A 24704-nucleotide genomic window follows, 5' to 3' on the forward strand; every position below is an offset into this window, starting at 1 on the left:
CGAATTTGTTTTGCAAAGAAGGGTTGAGGGTGTATTTGGGTTAAGAATGTGTATTGGTGGGTTTTTTTGCTTGTGCGCTATGATTAGATCATTGTTCGGTATAGCACCAGTATGTTGTTTGTTGCTAAATATGGAATGCTTTTGTGGCGTAATGAAAGTATGATTTAAAGGGTTTTTTTTTCAAAAATTGACGTTAAAATCAATCAAACAATCATTTCAGTGTAACAATGTGTATATCACAAAAACAAGTGACTCGTGCAATTATTGTTATTGAATCTCCACTCCCTTTTTTACACAGTGCCATAAATAAATCCATTATCATTTCCTCGATTGTATCAATCATTTTCGGAAGCACATTTATTACTGCACAGACGTCCGCACCTTTGACATCCGGCAGGGTGTAACGTTTCCTTTTACACGCTATTTTTACCCACAACAACACGTACCATGCTGGTATGAGGGTGAGCCAATGCAAAGGAAGCCTTTTAAGAGTAAACACACTTGTTTGTGTTTGCCTGAAAAAATAGGGCTCATACAGGTTCTCCAAAATGGGGTGCAATATGTTTTAGTATGAAGTTATTGGGTAGAAAAAAAACATTCTCAAAAATGTGTGCTTTACACGCGCGAAAAACGTGAAAGACAATTTTTCATCTTGTTATATTTAATTACAGTTTAACAAAAAAATCATTTTTTTTGACTATTTTGTAGCGTCTTATATCGTAGTCACAAATTTTCTCAGCACCAACATTTGCACCTTGTGATCATCCCCTTCCCCTCTCTGGACTTGCATTCTTATGACTGATGGGGAACGCACTCCCGTCACGCTAAGCCACGAAAATGGAAGACTACACTGTGGCGGAGCAGAAGGAAAAGCAAAAGAAAGGAAAGTTCCGCCGATATTTTGATAAACGAGAGAAATCATGCTCAAACGAGCAGTGATCTCATCACGATTTATGATAATGAAGCGATCGATCGATTTTCGCACATCGGCAGCCGGTGGTGGTGTATCGGTGTTTGCAAGATTAAAAAAAAAACGGTGGCAAAGAAACATGCTGCACCAATCACTTCTCCAACTCCTCCAACAAAGAGGCAAAAACCAATGCAGCGTCAGAAAGAAATATGTGTCTACCTTCTTGGTGGAGAGATGCCGAGGTGCGGGCAGCACACCGTCTTCTTTTCGGGGTTTAAATGTAGGTGAGAGTGATGAGCAGCAACAGAGTAGCCGACCGTGGGGACCGTTCCTTTCTGTGTCGGCCATGCCATGAGTCTCGTCTGGGTGAAAATCGTCAGCAGGTCGTGGTAGAATATTCCCAGGATGAGCTGTCTTTTGGACATTTGGACAGGCTGGAAGTTGTAGAGCTGGAAGTTCAGGAAGGGTTGTAATTTAGCTTGTAAAAGGGTGGGTGTGTGTATACTAGTGTTGGGAATTCCGTTGAAATAAAGGAACGAAACGGAACCAGTTCAGATAATGAGTTGGAAGAAGAGGATCGTTTTTTTTGTTGCTAGACCGTCAGGCTGGACGGACGCGTGAATCTACAAATAAATAGTAATTTTCTATCTGGAACCTGGAATACCTGAAACTTTACATACCTTTTTTACTAGGTGCGAACCGGAACGGCTTGTACGACTAGTACAAACTGTGCGATGAGGTCAAAACTATTCTAAACAAATACGTGTTTGGTAATAGTTTCAATGATACAAGTTTGCATTTATTTGACTAATCGAAATATCTTTCCGACACGATGACATACAAGTTTTACCAGGCTTTATGCTAAAGTCACATTTCATTGGAATACTTTGCGGATTACGCCAAAGTCCTTGACATGTTCGTGCGTGTATCTGCATCTCCCATACTACTTACAATAAAACACATTTAAAATATTCCAAACATGTTGGTTCTACTGGGTTCAAACATTTAACAACCGTACGCAGCAGCGTGAATTTATCTTCCTGGAACTCATCCTGGTCGATCGACCAGATCATTGCTCCGCCAAGACCTTCGCTGTTGATGAATTCACATTTCTTTTGAATACTTTGCGGATTATCGTAGCTAACCCACTGATCGCCGCTAACCGCATAAGGAACGTGCTGCTCGCTATCCCACATACGTTGTTCAAACATGTTATTTACCTCATAGTAGGCTAGAACGCCTGCTTCATCTGTATAGGGTCCCTTGCGACCTGGACCGCTGGTGGGTCGCCTTGTTCCCTCAGTACTGGTGGAGGTCAGTGTGAACGTACGTCCATAAGCGGCTAAGCCGATGATCAGTTTCGACTTTGGGGCACCTCCACCTATCCAATCGCTGACACTAGCTTTAACATTCAGTCTTCTCTGATAGTCGGTTTCTACCGTACCCCAGCAAAGCGGGGCATTATGGCCAGTGTAGCGGTCCCACGTGCCGTTGTAATCATAGCTCATCAGAAGGATATAGTCAACATGTCGGGCAATTCCGGATACATCGTATTCTCTGTTAACACCCACCGATGTGGTTAAGATCAGGTCGTGACTGTGTAGCTCAGATGCCAATGCCGACAGCAGCAGTACGAAGTTGCTATGATCGGAGCTGCTTTCGGGAAATTCCCAATCAATATCCGCTCCATTGAAACCATACCGCATACAGAAGCCACGCACATTTACTGCAAAGCTCTTTCGAAGGATCGAGTCGGCTGCCACTTTTGCGTACACAGATTTATCACAATTGGCACCACCAAACGACACAAGAGTCTTCAGCCTAGGATTTCTCTTACGCAAGTCGTTAAAGTTTTCCATAGCATTCTTCTCGTTGTCATCCTTTCGGATGAGCGTTCCATCGTCTTTAGGCTCCACAAACGCGTAGATAAGATGGGTGCACAGGTCCGGGTTTAGGTCTTCCACGGTGCATCTTCCCTTTCCGCTGCGATAGGTGGCCCATCCACCGTAGAATCCAAAGACAGGTTCTGTGGATAAGTGTACAATATATACTATAACCACGACTGTACGCGATCGTTTTAAATGACTCACTGCTCGTCATATTTTGACGTTATAAAGAGAATGAAGAACACAAATGTTCAGTAAAGTAATGAGTACGAGTGCTTTGACTCCTCAACTGATACTGAGTACGTTCGTCGACGGTGATCTATTTATAAGTGTTGGGACGTGGAATATTTTGTTACAGGAAATGTTGTTTATAAACAATATGGCACGAGCGATCGTAATAAATGACTCACTGTTCGTTCTAGTAAGACACGTAATCCAGGGAATATGTTATATACACCTCCGATATTAAATACACACACATCAAATGTACAGCAACCGTGCTACACACACGACAAGAGTTTAATACACCTCAGATGTTTAGATGCACACACATCAGATGTACAGCAACCGGGCTTTACACACCCAAGAGGTACAGCAACCTTGAGTGAAAGATCTAGAGCGGTTGGGGTCTTGCTATGTGAGAGGAGGAAGAAAAAAGGAAAAGGGGAGAAGAAAGGCAACGACGAGAAAAGACACACGTGTAAAAACCGAGGAGAAATATATATTAATTAAAAGCTAACTAACAAAGTCACAACAGAATAAATACCACATATGTTCAGTAAAACAACTAGTACGAGCTCTTTGACTTCTCAACTGATACTGAGTGCGTTCGTCGAGGGCGATCTATTTTTAAAGTGTTAGATCGTGGAGTATTTTTTCCCTGGAAATATTGTTCATAAAAAATATGGCACGAGCGAGTATCATTGCGAATCGAAGTGAGAAGACTGTTCATCTCACTTAACCGATTTGGGCGTTGTCTCCGAGAAACTTCGATTGTTGGTATGAGAGCATCAGTTTAGGAGATTTTTTCACGCTACGATAAGATGAGATTAGCAAGAAATGGATAAACAAAGTGTAGATGCCGTATAAAAGTGCGTTCGCTAATGCAGGGGTTTTATCTCAATAATCGAATGTACACTGGTGTACAACAATCGTCTCTTTACATATCGTGTTATCAAAAGGGTAGTCATGATAAGATATCCGGCATCATTCCCCAATAGCAATAACATTTTTTCAATGTTAAAAATCGATATAATTACAAGTCTTAGGAATTCTGATAGATATTATGAAGAATTCAAAGTTTTCTTTTTTTTCTTCAAAACTTGACAAGAATAATTGTTGTAGTACTTCGTTGTTGTAGGTCTAAACACATTTTTAAAACAAAACACTAAGCAAATTTTGCAAGGAGGATAGGACCGATAGGATAGAACATCCAACAAAAAGAACGGATCATTTTTAAAGGTTCGAACTGGAACTGCCAACACTAATTTAGACATACTTTTCCCAGGCTCTCCGCTAGATGGACCTCTCCGCGTAACGGTGTTGTATATGAAGTTGTAATGGTATCCAAAAGTTGCTTGAGATTCCTAGAACGGGGCGTGCAGTCAGTGCTCTGCGATATATTTATGGTTCGTCTTCCGTCCAGAACCGAACGTGTCTTGTTCACCATTCTCGTAATAGTTCAAATGTCCGTTTTGGTCCACTTTTCAAAGTCTAACCACTCGCTAGAAGGAGCCGACGTATGTTTATGGCCTCTGGACACGTGAAATGGTTGCAAAGTTTTAGGTGGAAGACCAGCCGCCTGCCCCACGAGAACCCATAAATCAATCGCGAACATATTCATTAAGATAATGAACATAAACGGTTCGCGGGAGTTTGGGTGGCACGATGGTGTGTTAACATCATGCCTGCTTCAGTAAAACGGTCCTTTTTTGCTAGTCCAATCCACTTTTTGTGTGTTTTTTTCTTCATCCCTTTAAAGCTTAACCTCCAGATAGTTCACGGATTAGATGTTATATGATTCTTGCGGGGCGTGCAAATATTGTTGAAACGTTTTTATTGCGAAATAAACCCCTTCGACTGTTTACCAATATGTTTACTATTGAGTAGTACTGGACCGGCGCAATGATAGAAATGTTGCACCGCTTAGTGCCCTTAATTGTTTTCCCGCCTTTCAAATGTGCTTGGAAACTCAATGTCGGCTAAGGATCAATTTAGGGCAATTTTATCAAGCGCTCGGTCAGTCTGTGATGGTTGTATTGCAAGGGATTGGTGTTAATTGTGAATTAATATAGCACCCCATAATCATAGACACAGACACACTCACGGATGGGCAATACGAGCGTTGGGGCATAATTGTTTCGCACCGGTGAAAGTATTTGTTGTGAAAATGATAACCTAAAATTCGGAATCAATCATTTTCACTTATATATCACTTGCCTTACCACACTTACCTTACATACAGTGAAGCGGCTGGGTGATGAAAAGCGGTTGCAAATTGGTCTTAAGATTTGTGAAAAAAGGCCGGGAAAATGTTAGTACCTCCTCCGTGGAACAAGTGAAGCTCAGGTATCGATTTGAGTAATGTGTTTACTCCTCTCAGCACACAATAAAGCTATCAGTAGGCTAAACGTTTCATCATCACCATCTACATGTCCATCGCGCAAACGCCAATTACTCGCCCATTGCTCGGTGCTGCGCTTAAGGGATTTTACGAGTTTGTTAACACCGGAATGAAAACGACGCAACCGGAGCGCAATTGTGCCATTGTGAAGCCGTCGAGGAATGCGTTATTTTCTTTATGGTGGATTAAATCTACACAGCAATAGCGGCTTGCATTCAACGCTTCTTGCAAAGCGTGCTAATGATGTTTGCAGGGTTGACCTCTATAGTTTTTTTTCGTTGTTGGTTGGCAGATTACGACTACACCTCCAAAGGGTGTTGTGTCATTTTTTCGACAGTTGTTTGTTTAATGTTTTTCACTGTCTGAGTGTGTACAATTGTCAATTGTCGTCTGCTTGCTAAGGGGTGTGAAGAAAGCTGAACTATTTCCCAAATTTAATGACTACCTGGCTACTGGAAATGGGAAGAGAAACATCTGTGGAATGTTTTTTATTTGTTTTACGGTCCAGAGAGACAATATACGTTGAGGGTGTATTTATTTATTATAAGCTGTCTTCTCGTCTGACCTTGCCGGCTGCTGGCTTTTTTTCTGTTTTGAACGAAATTGTCTCGACGAAAGGATTAGTCTAGAAGACGCCTACAACGAAGAAGGGTGCCACATAAAATGCAATAAATTGTACGATGCTTTAATGGGTTTATTATGGCGATGATGTATTATTGCGCATTTATCATGCTGCGCGGTGTAGCAATCATCAACCGCTTCTGAGTGTTGCATAAATAAACGCTGTTAGGGACGATTATAGGAGCGTCTCTTGCCGGTACGTTGCTGCTCAGTACAAATGCCCGTTATGCATGCAAATAAAATGTTCTGTCTGCGTTTTAGAATCTTTACCGCTGGCCAGCACCGTACCTGCGAAGGGGGACCGCTGTGCTACTGTCTATTAGGCAATAGTATGCAATTAGTTCGCATCTTGCCGTTTGCTCCATTTGTACGTTGTGTACCGTTTTTTGTTCCTGCTCACGAAACCAGCAACTCAAACAGAGACCGTTCAGCCAAATATGAAAAGAATATGATGGTTTTGTTTGGGCGCGCAAATCGAAAAGGGAATGTCCCCTTTCCTGTGGCAGCACACAATTGCGAACTCTCGCCCATTCTCCTCCTCCCAGACGGAAGCAGGGACGGGTTGGCGCTTATATTCCCAGACCGAAACAGGGTTCTGGTGTGAGTCATGCTGCTGCTGCTGTAGCTACTACCGATGCAGATCATCTAGCATGATATAAAGCTACCGCAACAGAACTGGAGCACTGGAGAAGCAAAAAACAAGGGGCTGGGGTGTGTGTATTTTGTTTTTCGTTTTGCGAAACAGTTTGCAAGGGCAATAGGGCACATACAGACACACACACACGCGGGCACAATCGGGTGACAGGGCAATGAGCATTAGCTCGCTGCCCGCACCTATCTCATAATGTGCCGGCGAACATGTTGGCGGTGCGCGATCACCGTTCTTGAACCTAATTAAGCGTTGTTCCGATCAGTCATCGCTGGCTGTTTGCGTGTTTGTAGTCCAAAGTTTGTTAGTTCCGACCGTGCGCACTCTAAAACATTGCGCGTGTTTTTTTGTTGTTGGTTGCATTCCCTTTGCTCTTACTCCTGCTGCCGCCGCGAAAGGGAAAGGGTGTGTGGAGTCGTTGCGGTGATTTACGGCAACAGCTATTGTTAATTACGGTGCCAACATTCGCGCTCGCGCTGCACCACGAAGTACCACACTGGCATCCGCTCGGGAAGTGTAAATTCTCATTGAACGGAGAAGCGAAGAGAGAGAGAGGATAGGAGCTCACGCTGGCAGTAAATCACGCACAAAAAAACACCACTCTGCTGCAACACACAAATCGACAACGGAACTTCTTAACGATGCACTCAAATCGATATTTATGCCGCGAACAAATCGGGCGTCGGGCAGATCTTGATCGCGTGCAAGGAAAGAGGATGGTGGAGTAAAGGGGTTTGGCGATGAAGTGTTTTCCCTTTCGACGAGATGCGCTTGGACGACGTCGAAGGGTAAGTATTAAATGTGGAAGAAAAAGGGAAAAAGGGACGAAATATCCTAAAAAGGAAACAAGGGTTAAACTGTTATGTGCGATTTTCCCCAAATTACTTGATAATTGAAATTGATTGATTTAAAAACAAATAAATCATCCAAATTCAATTCATAACAAAAATTATAATAATACGATGTGTAATGCTCTCGTCTATGTATAATTCAATTTACTCGCGAAAGAATTTAATTCGACGGTTAACCCTGCCTCGTGCAAAAGAGAAAGAGGAGAACATGAGCGAGCCAACTAGAGTGGCGCATCTTCAAGCTTAAAGCTCGGAGAAATGGAGCTTTCACGTTCAGTTCAGCTTGAATGCATAGCGGATGGTGGGGCCAAAATATTAAACTAAATTGAAACATGCACACTTCTTGTTAATCCATTTTTAATAGAGTGATTGAAATGCGACGGACTATACATTGTTTCAGCAAATGCATATTTCATTCAGACACAATTCAAACATAACTGAAACATGATAAGTTAATGGGTTCATGGTAAACGTTAGGGAGGTACACTTGCCCCGCGTGTCTTTATAGAGGACGCTGCTGTTGCGAAGGAGAAAGATGGTTTCAAAAATTTGAATTTGATTAGTTAACTGATTTACATTCTTTCTTCATGCGGTTCTACATCATGTCTTTAATTTTCTTTACCAAATATTCTTTTAGTCTGATTTGTTATAGTTATGTTCGCATTGTCATGTTATTGTTTCATGTTTCATGTCATGTTTTGTCCATTCTTGTTTCGTTATTCGTTTTTTTTTAATATATCAGTGTTTACAATGCATTGACTCTTTAAAATATGGTTACTTCAGTATTTTCATAAATTTTAGGAATGATTAAACTTCTTAATAAAAAATCAAGATTTATTCATCTTCTTCATCAATTGTATCATTTATTTTCAATTTTTATTGATTAGTAATCAAATCATATTTGAGCCCTTATTCTATTTTTTTTCTAATGTCTCCTTTTTACTTTAATTTCGTTACACATAGACTTTCATAATATGTTACAGATAATGGTATTTTGTTTTACTAAATCTGCCTATCACATGTATTTATCATTATTAAATCTTCCATAAAATATTTTTGCTTTGCTCGACGCAAAATTTAATTATCAATGTTCTTAACACTTACGGACATCTTAAATACTGCTTAATTAAGCCCTTTTTGCAATGCAGCTACCGTGAATTCTGAGCAACTACCGCCTTGTACTCACCCCTGGGTGGGATATATGTATGATTTGACAATTATCGGCACGTCGTCGCCTCGATTTGAATGCAACATTGTCGGCGCAAAGGGCATTTGGAGAGCCAGACCGGCCCGGCTCGTAATTGGCAACCTGGAAGCCCTCAAAACCTCCCTGCCTCGCGCATATATTGCGCGAAGGTTTGAGAATCAATTTGATCTTCACCGGTCCCGGCTGGCGGGGCGCGCACGTTAGTCATATTACCGCGGGTGGCGGTGAGCTGATGCTGATGGCGACGGTGAGCAGTCAATAAATTATGCCATTTCGAATCCGAAACCAAAAACACCGAATCCGGCAATCGATGGTGGTGGCCTCGGTGCAACGAGACAAAACAAAACAAAAGTGGATCGCGTAATGTTTCACCACCTTTTTTTCCGCCGCCATACTACTAGACCCAGACACGCTAGACCCGATCGATCACGATCACGACGCAATGCAAAGAAGTGAAAAAAAAAAAAACTTCCCTAAGGAGCGCAAGTCCGTGCAGTACGGGGTTTTTGTTTTTCGTCACCGAAGCGAGGAGGAGCATTTTGGGCACCGTTTCCTGGTTTAGTTTCCCCCTTCCCCTCCTTCTCCTTGAGTCGAATTCGCCCTTTTGTGGCCCGCTCGATGGGTGGGTTTTTGCGTTGCGAGCGGGTCAAATCTGTGGATGCATAAACCGATGCAATTATGCACCTACTGCAGTGCACACGCCGCGCTCCCTGTTACTACTTTCCCTCCGTGAGTCTTGTGTATCCGCACTCCGAGTATCTCACCCCGCGCGGTTTCGTCCCAACGATGCTCTGCGGTTTACCGTTTGCGATCGAGATGATCTTTTCCTGCTGGCCCGGCTCCTGACAGCCATTGTGAGAGTGTTTCCATGCTGGCGCAGAAGCTGGCGTACGGAAAGAATGCAGCCAGCCCCTTCCCATTTCCATTTGGCGGTGAGGGGAAAGGTGCCTGTAAACTGTGTCAATCCCGGGAGTCAATGCGCAAACATCATATTTACCGCGCACAGACAGTCGTCGATTCGCGCGTCGCCGTCATGCGCCCCGTGACATGGTCGTGGCGCGTTTGGCACATCTTCGACGCAACGCGCGCGCGGGCCTGTTGCGGCATTTACACATGCTAACGAGCAGGCGATGGACACCGGACGCCGGAGACTGTCAGGCTGTACATTTGTCACGGCAGCGGGTCGGTAGCCTCTGTTTGGCGTCCGCTGACAGCAACACCGAGCAACATTCTTGTCGGTGCGTGTATCTTCGTTTGTCAATATATGACGGATCCTAACGAATTGCCGTTGTTAGGTGCAGCCCGCGCGTCTCTCATTGTTGCCGGCAGGCAGAAGAATAGCGTACACACGGTAGTAGCGCATTGCTGTTGGGGGGGTTTGCCGAGCTGCTGCTGATGGGTTTTGCGAGAAAATGCAAATTTTCCGCTGTTGAAATGGCGAGGGAAGACACACTGCACGCACAGGACAATAGTTTCTAAGCAGCAACGTCCGGACGTGAAAAGTGAAAGCGACCACAAGATGTGGCTTAGAATGGTCAGCATGATTAGCTGCGCGCAATACCGCAAGCTTGGGTCGATCGAATATTGTTTGGGAACGGAATATTGTGTGTGTCAAGTGATGGATGTGGTTTATGTTTGCTTTGTCTTACAAAAGTCACAGTTGCAGATGACAATAGGGATGACTTTTTCTTTCGATTGTGCGATTGCCATGGATGCTAGGAGGGTAAAGGAATAGCTGTACAACAATGATTTGCTCATTATATGGATGCAAATTGCAATCAGTCGATGTATGAAACCATTTATTTTATTTTTTACAACAGTCGTCTGAATAGTCGTCGATAGCGTAATGCGTTAAGGTCAGTAAAACATGCAAAATCAAAGATGTTTTTGAAAATAACATATTTCTGTTCGTCTTAAATGCTGTAATGACCACTAAAAGCTGTTATAAATTATTCAAATGTAATAAGATAGAGTTGTATTGTTAAATAACAGCTTTTGAATGTAATTGGCTTAAAAAAGCTAAGTTATGTCTTTACGCGTTTGTTATTATTTTTTTCTTATTTACTTTTCTATTTTTCCATTTCATACTATTTGTTTGACTGTCATTCTAGTATTTTACCTATTTCATGCAATATTTCGATTACTTATTCACTTTCTTATCTTTGTTTACTCGTTAATCAGTTATTTATTTACGTTTTTGATGTTCTATTATTTTCCTATCCTCTTATTATACTTGGCATCATATTCTATTTTCATCCAAACTTGTAATACATTATTTTTGTGTTGTCTTGTTATACTTTTAAGTGTGTTTTTTTAGTATTTTTTATCATTTGTCAATCTTTTTTGTTGGTGATGATTGCTGCTACGTTTATTCTAACTTTTTCTAGGTAAATGCTCTAACTTTTTCGATCTGTTTTAATTAACATTTAAACTAAAAAACAGGCATGATTTCCAAACGAGAACTCTTATATCTGTGAAAATAGTCAGCTAAAGCTAAAAATCAAACATACAACTGAAGTAACCATTATCAAGAGCTCCAACCGACTATTAATCCGTGAAAACTCTGTAAGTACGATATGAAATATGATCGTAAAAAGAAAATAGTAGCTTCAATAAAAAAACCCTGTATCTAACAACCGTTTGCGACCGGAGAAAGGAAATCCCGTACTTTATTTGTATCATATTTTGCTCGATTTACCTTCTGCCGGCCAGCGTCGTTGGGCCGCGTGGTCCCAAAGATCCGGTTGCGAGCGAACGGGGGGGGGGGGGGAGGGGGGGTGAACTTTATGATCGGCACACCAATTGACAGATCCTAATGGATTCGTGTGCGTAAAAGTAGGTTTGAAGGTTATCCTGGCAACGGTCACTCGGCCTCCCCCCATCCCCAATGTCTTCCTTTTTTTCCTTTCTCGACTGGGGTCATTAAAATGTAGAACAAACTATCGCTTTCCACTGCACGAGGGAGCCGTCGGCATGGTAGTGCAGCCGTTGGTGCAGCAGCTGCAGTTCGTTGCGCCACGTGAACCCATCATCGGGCACACTGGGGCACCCGGATTGCCGGGCGGTGATGTCCCCTTGGGTTTGCTTCCCGGCGAGCGCACGCTGGAAGCTTTCCGCGCACTATCCACGGTAATTCACGCTCGGAGTGCGCGCTCTCGCCGCAAGATCCCCTTGTGAGCCTGTCCGATTCCGATCATTTATTATCGCCGGTGTGTCGGGGTGCCAGATAGAGTGCAATCGGTGGCGAGATTGGGTTTTCAGGAGATTTTCGTTTTTTTTTTATTCGTAGCGAATATCCTACCCATTCCACAGCTACTGTCGCTTTTCTTGCGAAGGTTTTATTTTCGCACAGACATTCGGCAGCAAATGGCGCGGTAGGACCATGCTTCAAACCCCACGTTTGCCCCCCTTACACGTGTTTGTAGGAGCATGGCATGGTGGTGCCATTGACTCATTTCTCCCGTGGTGCGCCGACTGAGTCTGGGAAAAGGTTTTGTGATGCTGGCCGGAACTGGCCATAACTCACTGTGTGTGTGTGTGCGCGCGCGTATCGTTAATGCATTTTTGCTGCCGCTGCCGCTGTACGATCTCGCGCCACCTTTGGCACCGACGGGGGGGAGTCTGGTAGGCCGAAAAGGGCCGAACAAACAATCTGAAGCAAGGCTCCTGCCGCACGTTCAGTCCCTACCGTGCCAGTTCGGTTGTGCCAGATGAGAGACAATGAGGCGCAACCGGGGGCTGAAGAATCGCTCGAACCTAAACATACCGTCGCCGAACCGTTCGCTCATCGTTCATTCATCATTAGATGGCCTAGATTTATGCGCTGCAAACCGCTGGGCTGCGAACTGCATCGCGCGATGGGTGAAAGTGGTAAAGGTATTACGAAGGGCACCTCAATCGATACCTCGGTGTCGATATGTCGCCGCCGCCGTCGTCGTCGGGTGGTGATTATTTTTATCTCAAACGTGGTCGTTCGTTGCGTTTCGAGTACGCTAAGACACAATGTTTGGGGTTTTCATTACGAACATGAGGTTTCGCTGTGTGCACGTATGCAGTTTTGTCGGTAGTGTTTCAGTGAAATTGATTGTCCGAATTGAAAAATGAGATTCTTAAAACAGTAATTAAAGAGTTTAGATGATATCGTCTTTGAGTAGTTGTAAGCAAGTGAGTGGACTTAAGAAGAAAAGTGGTGTGCTAATTTAAATGAATATGGATAATACAAAGAAAACGGTTAATTTTCGACATCAATGACCATACTTATTGACAAACAGTGTTTAACAGTAGTTTCAATAGTTCGTTTTTTTATCATCTTGATTACTGGATGCAATCCGGTTCGAAGGACCAAAAGCAGAAACATATCTGGAACTATTTCAAATCCGGTTCGAAGGACCAAAACAGTTATGAGTTAATCGAGAAGTGATTTTGGGTGTGATAGATAGTGTGATAGTTTTGGGTGTGATAGTATGAACTTATTGATTTGTATATATCGTTAAAACATAAAAAAATATGTTAAGTTTTGGTAACATTTTTGAACGTTTAAAAAAAGAAGATATTAACAGGTCGTTTTGAACAAAAAATGCAATTTTGAACCATATGAAAAGTGATGATTTCATTTGAGGCGAAAAAGCTAACCAAAGCTAGCTTCTTCCGTATTCTTTGTATGTGAGTGTGTACAGCGGGAGGTCTTACAGTTGTCTATGATGAGAGGAGTTTTTCTTTCGCTAGAACGAAATCGTGTTCACATACTAAACTCAGACTAGCGATCGTAGATCCAGGAATCTGAAGCATATAGGCTGAATGTAGTCCTCCAACCTATCCTCAGTTGGATATGGCCATCTTAGAGCCAGTGTTTGTTCTACCGTCAACCCAGCCTAAGCATGTCAGCTTGAGTTTTCTCTTTTGTCCGTTGCATACAGGAATTCATCGGAGCAGCCATACATCCCGGTCTCTTGGCAAGCATCTATTGCGCCCTGCCGATCGTCTAGATCGAAACGTCGACGTCTCGCCTAACCTCGTTATCATTTTAAAACCATAAAGAGGCTTATGACGTGCATGTTGAAAACGAAGTTTCCGCCGAACCCTCCCGTCGCGAGCTTTCGATTTTCCGCGCACGATTGGGAAATCGTGAGAATAGAATTGAAAGTGAAAAACCGGAATGCAGTGGGACCACAACCACACAGCCTATGCTTGCGTTGGACAATGGGCGTTTCTATTCTCGTTTGACAGCGCCTAGGGAGAAAGAGGGAAAGGAAAATAGTTTCATATTTATGAGTTCTTTTCTAACTTAATTTATTCTGCAGAAAAGTGGGTATAAAATAATCCTAAAAGAAATTACTCGGTAGTTCAGGTACATCTTGGAAGGTTACTGCTAACCGTTCGCTTCGTTGGCTGCTGGATAATGCAACTCCTTTTAATCATACCATAAACGCTAACCACCGATCCCACCGGATGGATGCTTTAAGGGCAAAAGTCGTAAGCCGTCGCGGGTTGGCGCGTGTGTCTGTCAATTGTCAGAATTAGAAATCTTCGCAGTTGGCAGACGGGGTTGGCACACGCGGTTGTCAGTTTGGTTGTTGCATGGGAGTTTCCCGATCCGGACGGGCCGGACCGATCCAGAACCTATCCGGCCTATCAATGCTGCGGCGGCTCATTTCTGCTGACAGTAGAAGGAAAAGTGAAAAAAAAGCCACGACGCAAGGTATCGTTGCATATCGACCGACTCGGCAGCTCTGCCGGTTGCGTTGCGCTTTTGTCAAAGGAAAACAATAATTCATGTCATGTGCTGCCAGGGCGCGGATCAGGCTCGGTGACACACCGTTCCGCTCGGACACACGCTCCTCGGACACAGCGGGCTGGGTGACATTGGATTTCGCTTTTACTCCTGCTGCTCATGTTACGATTCGGTAGCGAAGCGTGCGGTGAATTTTAAATAGAACCGTACCGCTTGACCTTTTGCGGGAGGATTTTCTTGTGGCGAGATTTATGGCTTTAAAATGTTCAATATAGCAATTTGAACTGTTTTATTCATTTTGCAATAGAAAACTAATGCAAACTTTGTAAGGAGTTAAAGTTTTCTGTGAATAAAAACAAAAGTAAACATTAACAGTTCAATAAATCTCCAACTCTCCCTCAATTTCCCCCAATTGTTGCGAGGCGCTGATATAAATTCATAAATCATTTTACTGGAAGTTTTCCAGGGCCAAAACAACCACACATAGTTACCCAACAACAGCGCACTAAACAACTAGTGTAAAAAAAGGCAAAAAACAAAAAATCGTGCCGATAATTTTACTTTCGCGACAGTCATCCTGGCACCGGCGGCAAACACATTAACGTAAGCCCACACACCCGGCAGCCCCAGGGCGAATCCACCGTGCACGCCTGTGGGTGGTGGATATCGAGCAAATATAGAACCGAATTATCTTTCCCCATCGAAATGACAACCGTCGTTAAGGGAAGCGGGTGTCGTTGTGGTTTTGCGCTGGTCGGTGGGGTGGAAGGAAATTCCCGTTCCATGAGTAACACACTAACCTTCAAACCTTGTGTTGGGTTTTCCCGCGGTTAAAGCTCCGGGAAGACAAAAATCCTGAAACTGACAGTCGGTCCTACTGACTGTTATCTTAAGTCCTTCAATCTCGCTCGCACACTTCCATGTTCTCTGTTTACGTAAGATAGCTTGTCTTGGATCTTAACACCACTCCCAAACTGCTGCTCTCCATAATAAAAGCGGATTTTCCAGCGGGAATGAGGGATTTAATTAAAAAGCCCACAATCTTAAGCATTCCAATGTTTGTGTTCGTTTTACCTCGCGCTGTCGTTGCGACTGCGCACTGTTTTTCCCCGCTCGGAGTGGAAAGCTTTTACGTGGAAAGCTTTCACCATCTGTCATGTCATGTTTTCCATCGGTGGGGTAAAACCCAAAACAGAACGGTTTGTGTTGGGAAAGCCTCTCGGCGGTGCAAGTCAAAATTGCTGTTACCGGTATGTTTCTCTCCTCCGCTCTGGTTGCGTTTCTGTGTTACCTAAGCGTAGAAGAAACGAAGGGTTTAATAATTCTCCAACAGAACTGTTCAGAGTTTAACAAGTGTTGATTGAAGCAATGATTTAAAAAAAGTAATTTTGTTATTAGATTGTGTCAAACAAGTGTCACTGTGAGAGTGGGAGAGTGTTGGAAACAGGAGTGGAGAGCGAGAATCTGATCGACCTCTAAACGTTATCAGCAAGCAAGGAAAAACGGATAGGAAAAAAAAGAAACAGCGAAGCAAAAGAAATCGTGTTGTATCGTGTGCTTATTTTTCTGCTTATATTTTGCGTGGGATTTTCTGATAAGGTCACGTCTTTGACAAAACGCTTAAGAAACAATACGTGTGTTGTTTACCCCAGGTGCTATTGGTAGACAGTGGACAGCGCCTTAGGGAGTGGTGACATGGTGCGTAATATATTACTGTGAACGTAAGGAAGGATTTTACAAGGTTTATTAAAGAAAACGGATAAATAGAGTTTTTTTTCCATCATACTCCATCACAACTATACCGCAATGTGTATGGAAATGAGTCCCGCTGGTACAGACATGCAAAACCTGATGGTAATGTGTTGTTGGTGGACGGTCTGACACACCTTTCCTCGGCCACGGTGGAATAATTTCAATTTATTGCGTATTTTGCGTGACGTCGGTAGCAGCAGCTCGTTGGTGGCTTGGGCTAGGGTTGCCCAGCTCCCATACACTCACACAGCTCGTTGTAGTTGGCTGGTGAATTAGTGAAGCTAGTGAAGGGGTTTATTGCAAAACATTCCAGTTGTGTTTGCCTGCCAACCGCGCACCAGTGGGCGGGTGTCCTGTAGCAGGATCTTGTGGTGCAGCAGTGGTTTGCGAAGAATAGGGCCGCGACAACAAAGCGTAGCCAACATTGTAGCCGACTTCTGTTTTGGAGCGGGCTTCTTCGTCCTACATTGTGCGGAGGGAAAAAAGGGCGAATCCTTAGTGTGTGCCTGAGTGATGTTTCTATACGTTTGCAGCCAGTGGTGTGTTTGTGTTTTTGATTGTAGAGTATAACAGATTATAAGTAAAATAAAAAAAACGACAAGAAAGTGCAACAATGTTGATTAATGCGTGTATGGGAGAATGATCCTTGAATGATAGTGTTGGGTGTGTTGGTGGAAGTTCGTAGCAAGTGACGTGGAGAAAAGAAAATAAAAATCGTTTTCCGTAGGGCGTTAATGCTCGAGCGCGGTGTGCTGTTGCCGACGTAAGCAGTGCCTGATGAAGTTTTAAGCATACAAGGTTAACCGAGGATTAGATTAGGTACATATTTGATGCTCAAGAAGTTTCAGTTAGATTTTAGAAACATTTGTTTGTTATTTTATTGATAGATAAGCCAAACAATAATGCATGCATGTTTTAGTTGGAAAGCAAAAGATAAACAAAAACATTATTATCTTTTTCTTTTAAACACCTGAACCTACGAAAAAAACTGTTCTTTATATTGTACAAAAATAAAAGAAATGCTTTGTTTTTGCAAGGCAATACTGTAATAAGAACCACTCTTTCTATTCTAAAGAGATGTATATGAACCCTTAATAATTGTCAACACAGAAAAGTAAAGCAAAAGCTAGAACAACCACACTTCAAAAGCCGTACTTCAATCAAGCAGCCATAACAAGCACGCCTAAAGTTATGCAGCGTGTGTGGGTTTTGAGTGTGTCCAGCACAGGGATGATTGCACAACCGTTTTGGGCATAGTTCATCGCCGGCGTGCAAAGTTCACCGGGCCGAACACAAAACCACGAAAGTTTTTAAAGCTTTCCACTCGCACACCTGCCTACTAAGCTTCTCAGCGCAAAGGAGGAAAAGCGGTGGGCGGCAGAGCGAAGGAGAGTGGCAATTGCTGTGTCCCTGTGTCTCCAACAGTGCGGTAAATCGTTTCTACACACGTGAACCATTTTTCACGTTGCTGTTTCGTTGTTGTCGTTTCTTCCGCTTACCCCAGAGAGCTCCCTTCGCGTACATCCTTACTTACCATCTTAAAGTTGTTCCCCCGGGGGCGTTGGCAGTGTATTCTTCGCGCCTTGAATACAAAACTGAACACAACCCCGGCAAGGTGTATTGTTGTTGAATATTGAATTAAAATGGCTTCTGGTCGTTTGTTTTGCTAAAGCTGCTCCGCTCTCGCTCTCTTTCGATAAGGGACGACGCCCGTGTTCTATGTGGGAGATCTATTTTCGGTTGCGCCTCGGCTCAGGTGCCCGCACTTGCCGGCTGAGAAGTTTATCCAATGTGGTTCTGCAGCATTCCAATCGGTAAAACGGAAGGATTGATTATAACCCATCAGCAAGATTGGATTGTTAAAATATGTATTTTGCTATATTGGAAAGCGAATTGGGTTGGAAGAAGAAAGTTGTCCATGTTTCGATGGGGAAGCACTTTGGCTTGATCTCTGCTCACTTCATCATACATTATTACTTTACAACTGTGCATGTTAATAATGCGTGAATGACTCATCACTCTATTGAATGCAATTTTGTTTTAATCGTAGCCATTCATTCGCAGTGAACAAAAGCGTCCATTTATGAGCAATGGGGGAGGGAGGGAACATTATAATGACGCAAGTCAGGAAACAATTGCACACAATACGACTGGGAAATGGGCAAGGAGTGAGTGTCCGAGTGTTGCATGATAGATGCACAAAAGGGAAACGGAACACAAAAAGAGTCCTTGAAATTCCTAGAATACGATTATAATAGTGATTGCATGTCGTTAAAGCGGATTTTTGTTGTTTTATTTGCTTAGCAATTGCGAGAACTCGAACGGGAAGGTCGAACTAGAAATGTGGCGCAGAAATGGAATGTATGTCAATGGAGTAAACGATGTCCTTGTATAATTATGACATTAGTTGTGGTGTGTCTTTTATAAAGATGTATTTTTTAATTCTCTTTTAATTATTCTTGCATTTAATTTTTTATGGAAACTTTGGAACGATTGGTCTCATTCGCCTCTTGAAATCAGTCTAAATCTAATCTTAATGTCTAACATTCTTCTTTGCAAGCCATTTGTGGTAATAATCTCATACCGTGTAGTCCCGCTATACTTAATATTCTATCCGTTGATTTTATTAAAAATGTTTATCTAGTATACTTGTAGTTTTGGTTATATGTGTAGCTTGTAGCGTTCCGCAGTATATCCATGTTATTCGTATCTAAATAGTCCTGCAACATATAGCCCACAGAAATACGGGATTACGGGATTTCCACAGGTAGAATTTGGGGCATTGGAATCGCCTAGAATTATTGATGTTGAAATTTGATTTTGATATTATTTCTTGTATAGCGACTATTGCTGGGCTATGACGGGTTATCCCAATTTTTAGTTCATCAGAGTTACGGAGTTAGTCATGTTCGTGATATTCCAGGACATGACAAACAAAATAATATTGTTATTTACAGGATAGAAATTGAAGAATAAACATTTATAGTTGTTCAGAAAGAAGATAGGACGTGTCTGGTCATTGTGGTTTAAAAGTTTTCTTTCTCTCTGATTTCCTCAATTCGATGAAAAGGACAATATATGTGGTGGAAGAAGGGGCTTCTCAGAGTTGGGAGGATTGGAAAAGGAATGAATAAGAATGGGAGACGAAGAGGATTTTTAAATGGAGGGTTGCATACAAAAAATGTTACATAAAAATGAAGTTCATAAGATTTATTTTCAACCTTCATTGCAAAACTCATTCTAAAAGGAAATGAAAGTCTGTTGCTTCACTTCCGGTGCTTTTTCAGCGTTGAATTTCTCCCCTTCCTGGGGGTATGTCACCACACCTCTTAATACCTGCCAGGCATAAACCAACCGGCTCGCGGCAGAACGGTCGCGGCGTGGGCTCTAGGGCGTTCTCCTAAGGGACCCGAAAGTAATTTAACTGTCTGTCGACGATTGCAATCGCGCACAGAACACCGCCCGTCATCGTCTTCGTTTTGCACTGGAATGCAAACCTGGTGAACCTGGTGGAGTTGGTATTGCACATCCTGCAGCGTCTAGACTGGTCGTTCGGCACAGAAAATCGATGCACCCTGGAGTCAACCTGTCCCTGGCGGCGGGAACGCAGAACGGGAAGCAACCGAGCAGAAGCAGGGAGAGTGTAAGGTTTTAATCTTTCCAACGTCCCACGGACCGAACCTACCGCAACATGCACCGGCTTGACCCAGAAGGGGGTCGGAGCACGTTGTCCGAGCTGGTCGGGTAATTCTATTATGTCGCCTTTGCCAAGCGACGTTCGTTCGCAAGGCCGATGACATTGTGCCGCTGGTCCGAGCTGTGGTGCACGGGAAATCGCGCGCGCCCCAGAACAAGAACAGCAAGGACCCATGGCAGAGGTGTTGTCCTAGGCTGTGCAATAGCAAAAAGTACACACAGACACACCACTAGCACAGGGGTGAATGTACCGAAACCGGGCGCACAAAGCCGTTCAGTATATCACTGTGTCGACAGTTTAAATATGGCCGTTGTTTTCGGGGTAGCTTACTTAGCACCGGGTGTTATGGTGGGGCTTTTGGGTTGCAGTTCGCCTGGCCCACAGCGGGATGTGCGTTTTGTGCCGGCGAATAAATCATGCCTCGGTATGGAACGGAAAAAGGTTTAATTTTAACTTGGTGTGCTTCATTAGGGAGAAAAAACGAGGGATGTGAAGCGTTTGATTTATGATGGTTTTAGTAACACTTTTGCGTAGATAGTAGCCGGCAAATGGGATTAAAAGCTGATGGTAGCGTAAAGCTCGGTACTGGTTTGTAATTAAGCGAAGCCTTTATGAGAAGTTGGTTCTATATTTAATTATCACTGCACTGCGCTAATGCACCGAATAACGGGAAGAATAGTGAGGAACTATTCATTTGGAATAAAATTCATTTCAAAAGGGTTTATTGGGAGTGGTTTGAAAAGAACATTTCATTATGATCGTTTTCATACATTTGAGATTGGTTATAATTAAATTATTGCCGTCAAAAATAGGTCTCACTTTGAGGTGTTTGTTGAGATCAATGGGAAAAGTGCAATAATATATATGTTTGCATACGTGAAACGTTCAAAAAGTATAAACTCTATCCAATACTCTGTTCAAGTAAGAATAAAACACTATTTTATTTATACAAAAGTTCAATTTAATATGCAAATGTTATGTTTCCTTTCCCTAAGCATCATCAACTTCTAGATTCGGACGAAGACAAAGATGCTTGATTGCGATCAGCAAGTTGGTGATGAAACTCACTTAACGTCCCCATCAACATCGTTGGTGGTCTATGATACGCTCGGTACGAATCTTAAGTCATCGACTGTGAAGCATCATTACTGCTTTCCTTTCCCCTTCTCAGTATGGCTCTGATGAGCTTTTCATCTTCAGCATCTAGCAGCGAGAGGGCACGCGAACGAACCCTCAGCCCTGGACAGCAGCACCATCAGCACAACCATTAACATATGTTAATTCGGGTAGTTATTGGCAGTTTTAAAAGCGATGCTAGTTTTCGCTTATTTGTTTCACGTTGTATGGGATCGGTTTTTGTTGCTTGTACGACACACGAAGACATTGTAGGAGCAGGCAAGACGACAGTCTGTGTTCACCCGGCTTCCCGATTAAGGGAAGGATATAAAAGTTTATGAAAATTTCGTGAGCGAATTTTGCGCGTTCGGAAGCGCACTCAGTTGGGCATGACTAGACCGGAGTTGTAGTTGGAATCATTTCACTCCGTCTTGCGGTTGCTGGTTGCGGGCTTCGCTCGGCTATTGATGGTTAGCCAGCGCCTCCATTCTGGTGGACAGTTCGTGCACGATTTCGCAAAGATAGTGGCAGAGGAAATATGATAGAGTGTAGTGAATTACCCGAAAAAGATACAGCCAAAGATAAGAGCCGTGTTTTAAGTGTATTTGGCCTGTTGTTGCATAGTTCCACAATAATGGGTACATTTGTTTCGGTAGACGTTAAGCGAAATTCAATTAGACTTTTAATGACTGAAACAGAAAGCGAAAACCTATTGTGTGCATGGAGAAAAAAAAAGGAAACTATTTCAGTACGATAAACTATCTTAAGTACTCCTATACACATTCACCGAAGTTTAACACAAGAAAAGAGAGACCAGCCTTTCGAAGACAAGTACGGTAACGCACAAAAACATAGGTTACTGATTCCTTATCAACCTATGTTCCTCCAACCAAACGCGAAAATTAATTAAAAATATAAAAGCTCAGTCGCCACATTAACCCAGCGCAGCATTCGTTACGGTTTCGGGGAACCCAAGGGGGCACGGTTTCTATTAAGATTTTCGATACTCATCGCTTATCCTCACACACATCTCACTAACCTCGCGACATCCAGTCATAATATTAGAAGGAGGAAGAGAAAGAAGCGAACGACCCGTAACCCGTTTGTACTTGGCTTTTTTTTGGGTCGAAGTCGGGGCTTTGGAGTTGACTACTTGGCGAGGAGGTAAGAGCGAAAAATTATGCCTTAACCTCAGCGGTCACCGTGCAGAAGACTCCCGGATAATGACCGAGCGTATGGTGGCTTGAGTGTGTGGGTATGGAAGGAGAAGACCTTCATTTAACCCCCCTCGGTAGCTTCTATTCACCCCCAAACCGTGGACAGGGAAGGCAGCGATGGCCCCGTTTGTGCCAGTTTCCGTCTGACATCATCGGCCAACTTTGCCAACAACTCCAATCGCTTCCGTGTAGGTCCCGTGTAGTAACCTATAGTATCGCAACAAAATATGGATATGAATGAATGGCAAAACACATTTTCGTTGGGTTTCACTTTCCTCAATACGCCTGAAGTATCAGATAGGTTATGGGTCCCCCGCAAAAATACTCCCGCTTTTGTGAGGGGAGTCGAAGGGAACATGAGTTGAAGGTAAAATTTCGTTTTCTGCCGCCAGCGAAACGTTCTCGATCGTTTCGATTTGGTTCTTTTTTGTGTACATCGTCGATGGTTTTTTTTTTGTTGCGCTCCGGGAGCATATGTTATCCTACAGGGCACAGCATACTTCCGATCGTCTAATGTGCTTCACGACTTTGCCAACCATCCAGCAATGGGTTTTCCGCTTACTAAAAACGTTGCACCAGAGGTATATGCTACTTTTTATCGCGATTTTGTCTTACTCGGCTTTATGACGATCGATGCCAGTGGGTGCCTGGGTTTTCTGTTGTTTTAGGGTCGGCAGAGAGAGGGTCTTATGGGTGCAGATGTGCGACCAAAGTGTACGGTAGGGTGATCGCAGGTAAGGAAACGGGCAACGATCTCAGGAATGGAACAAGGGGGAGGTTAGCAACCTGCGGCTTTTTGCTCTTTGTCTGTCTGCCACACTTTGCCCTCTGTCTTGGAAGATCGCTGCCTCCCTGCACTTTGTGGGATGACGACTCCCAGTGGTTGCGGAGTGTGTCCCAATCGGTCTTGCCGCAGTGCTGCTATGGTACTCGTAGTAGTTTCAGTGCTACAGACGAGGGGCAGAAAGGAGTGCGAAAGGATGATGGAATAGAAATAAAAAACGCTTTGCGAAAAGAAATTAAATTACTTTCCTCCCTTTCGGCTGTAATGCAACATCCACTCCAATCGATGCTGATCGATGTGAAAAGCCTTCGCGGGGCAATTCGCTCGTCCGGAGGATCGATCGTTCAGGAATGCCACCGTAGGGTCCGATGGTTTACTGATGATTACTGTCATATTATTGTGAGAGATTAGGGCGGCTATTCAAATAAATGACTTCCTTTCGGGAATCGTTCCGATCTGTCTCACCCCGCACCCTTTGGGCGCGGGTCGAAATGCCACGGAGTTCCATTTGGCGGATTCAACTCAATCGTTCGCGTGCTGACCTGGGACACCAAATTTGGAACGACGTACGGGGAAACGGTCCGGTTTAGCCGTTTAAGGAAACGCGTGTGCGTGCCTTTAGATTTGGCGAGGGAGAGAGTGAATTTGTTTGTGCGTTGGTTAATCAGATTCATTGTCAATAATGCGTGCATTGGAATCGTTACAGATTGGTTAATTTGTTATGTTTTATTGGAAGAGGAGGGAGTGAAAAAAGAAAGTAACAACGTTTATTATTGTGTTGAGAATGTGTGTTTAGTTTGAAAGAAATTTGGTGTCTGAAGCCCAACTCGAAACTACAATCAATATCTGTAGTTATTCTGAAATACAAATTATTTGATATTCGAAAAATTTCTTAACAAACATTTTCATCTTGAACATTTTCACTAACGCAATACTGGTTTGCAAACTGGTTCTTGAATCTGCGTTCTGTTCTCCGATACCTTTCCAACAAAACCTGCTCTTACCGAATCGACCCGACGGTACCCCGTCAGTGTCTGAAATCGGTCCACCCGATCCCGCGTACAAGATGTAGTGAAAAGCCGATCGCAATCTCTGAAGTCTGAAGAAGGTGTACCGAGCTGGCGTAGGCAGAACATCGATCGCTTTACCCACTCACCGCTCATCCCGGTACCGGTTCGAGCGCCGTTTTCGCATCGTTTCGGGCGATATTTATCGAGCGCGATTAGTAATTAATTAGTTGCGCTTTATGTCATACAAGATTGTGCTGTTAATTGCTAGGACAAGTGAGAACAGCGCTTGGTCGTGTGTTTGTGTGGATTGTATCGGCCAGCGACGGGTTACGGGATTGGACAGTAGCCGTATTTATGACTTCCTGGCGGTTTATTCCCTGTGATATATCCCATTCCAATGTTCCACTGGGTTTCGAGCACTGGGAACTGGGTTTCGAATTGGAGTAAACAGGAAGAGGGATGGGAAAATTGATTTTGTCACGATTCAGTTCTTCACCAAGTGGCGGTGAATGATAGCGTGTCTTGGGAAGACGTGACTATTCGCGAAGAGGATATTATTGGGTCACTGGTAGATGAACTCATTAGAAGTTCGTTGGTCTTTTATTGGCGTCTGTATTTCGATGAACGGAGTATATAGAACATTAAAGAAC

At 43.4% G+C, this 24704-nt stretch overlaps 2 protein-coding genes across 10 annotated transcripts in view; one reads left to right on the forward strand and one right to left on the reverse strand.

Annotated features, from left to right (window-relative positions):
• LOC120898133 overlaps nucleotides 1-24704 on the forward strand; it is a 272101-nt gene that overhangs the window by 9161 nt on the left and 238236 nt on the right. Inside the window, exon 1 of one of the 7 annotated variants that reach the window (XM_040303566.1) lies at nucleotides 7415-7477. The exons of 5 other annotated variants lie outside the window; for them this stretch is intronic. In XM_040303566.1, coding sequence (XP_040159500.1) covers nucleotides 7430-7477 — 48 coding nt within the window. In that variant the 5' untranslated portion in view covers nucleotides 7415-7429. Of the gene's footprint in view, nucleotides 1-7414; nucleotides 7478-12808; nucleotides 12912-24704 lie in introns of those variants that run through there. One more of the 7 variants, XM_040303567.1, reaches the window with a different exon arrangement.
• Nucleotides 1677-3225, reverse strand: LOC120898136 (chitotriosidase-1-like). 3 transcript variants are annotated; one of them, XM_040303570.1, is made up of 3 exons: nucleotides 3207-3225; nucleotides 3001-3115; nucleotides 1677-2936 (listed from the first exon to the last, which is right to left on the reverse strand). In XM_040303570.1, the coding sequence occupies exons 2-3, from the start codon at nucleotides 3008-3010 to the stop codon at nucleotides 1858-1860; spliced, it is 1089 nt and encodes a 362-aa protein (XP_040159504.1). In that variant the 5' UTR covers nucleotides 3011-3115; nucleotides 3207-3225; the 3' UTR covers nucleotides 1677-1857. The 3 variants fall into 3 exon arrangements, with proteins under 3 accessions (XP_040159504.1, XP_040159505.1, XP_040159503.1); XM_040303571.1 differs by lacking the exon at nucleotides 3207-3225 and having other exon boundaries at nucleotides 3004-3198; XM_040303569.1 differs by lacking the exon at nucleotides 3207-3225 and having other exon boundaries at nucleotides 3001-3197.

The sequence above is a fragment of the Anopheles arabiensis genome, chromosome 2 (genome assembly GCF_016920715.1).
Source record: "Anopheles arabiensis isolate DONGOLA chromosome 2, AaraD3, whole genome shotgun sequence".
In the NCBI taxonomy this organism is placed as follows: domain Eukaryota; kingdom Metazoa; phylum Arthropoda; class Insecta; order Diptera; family Culicidae; genus Anopheles; species Anopheles arabiensis.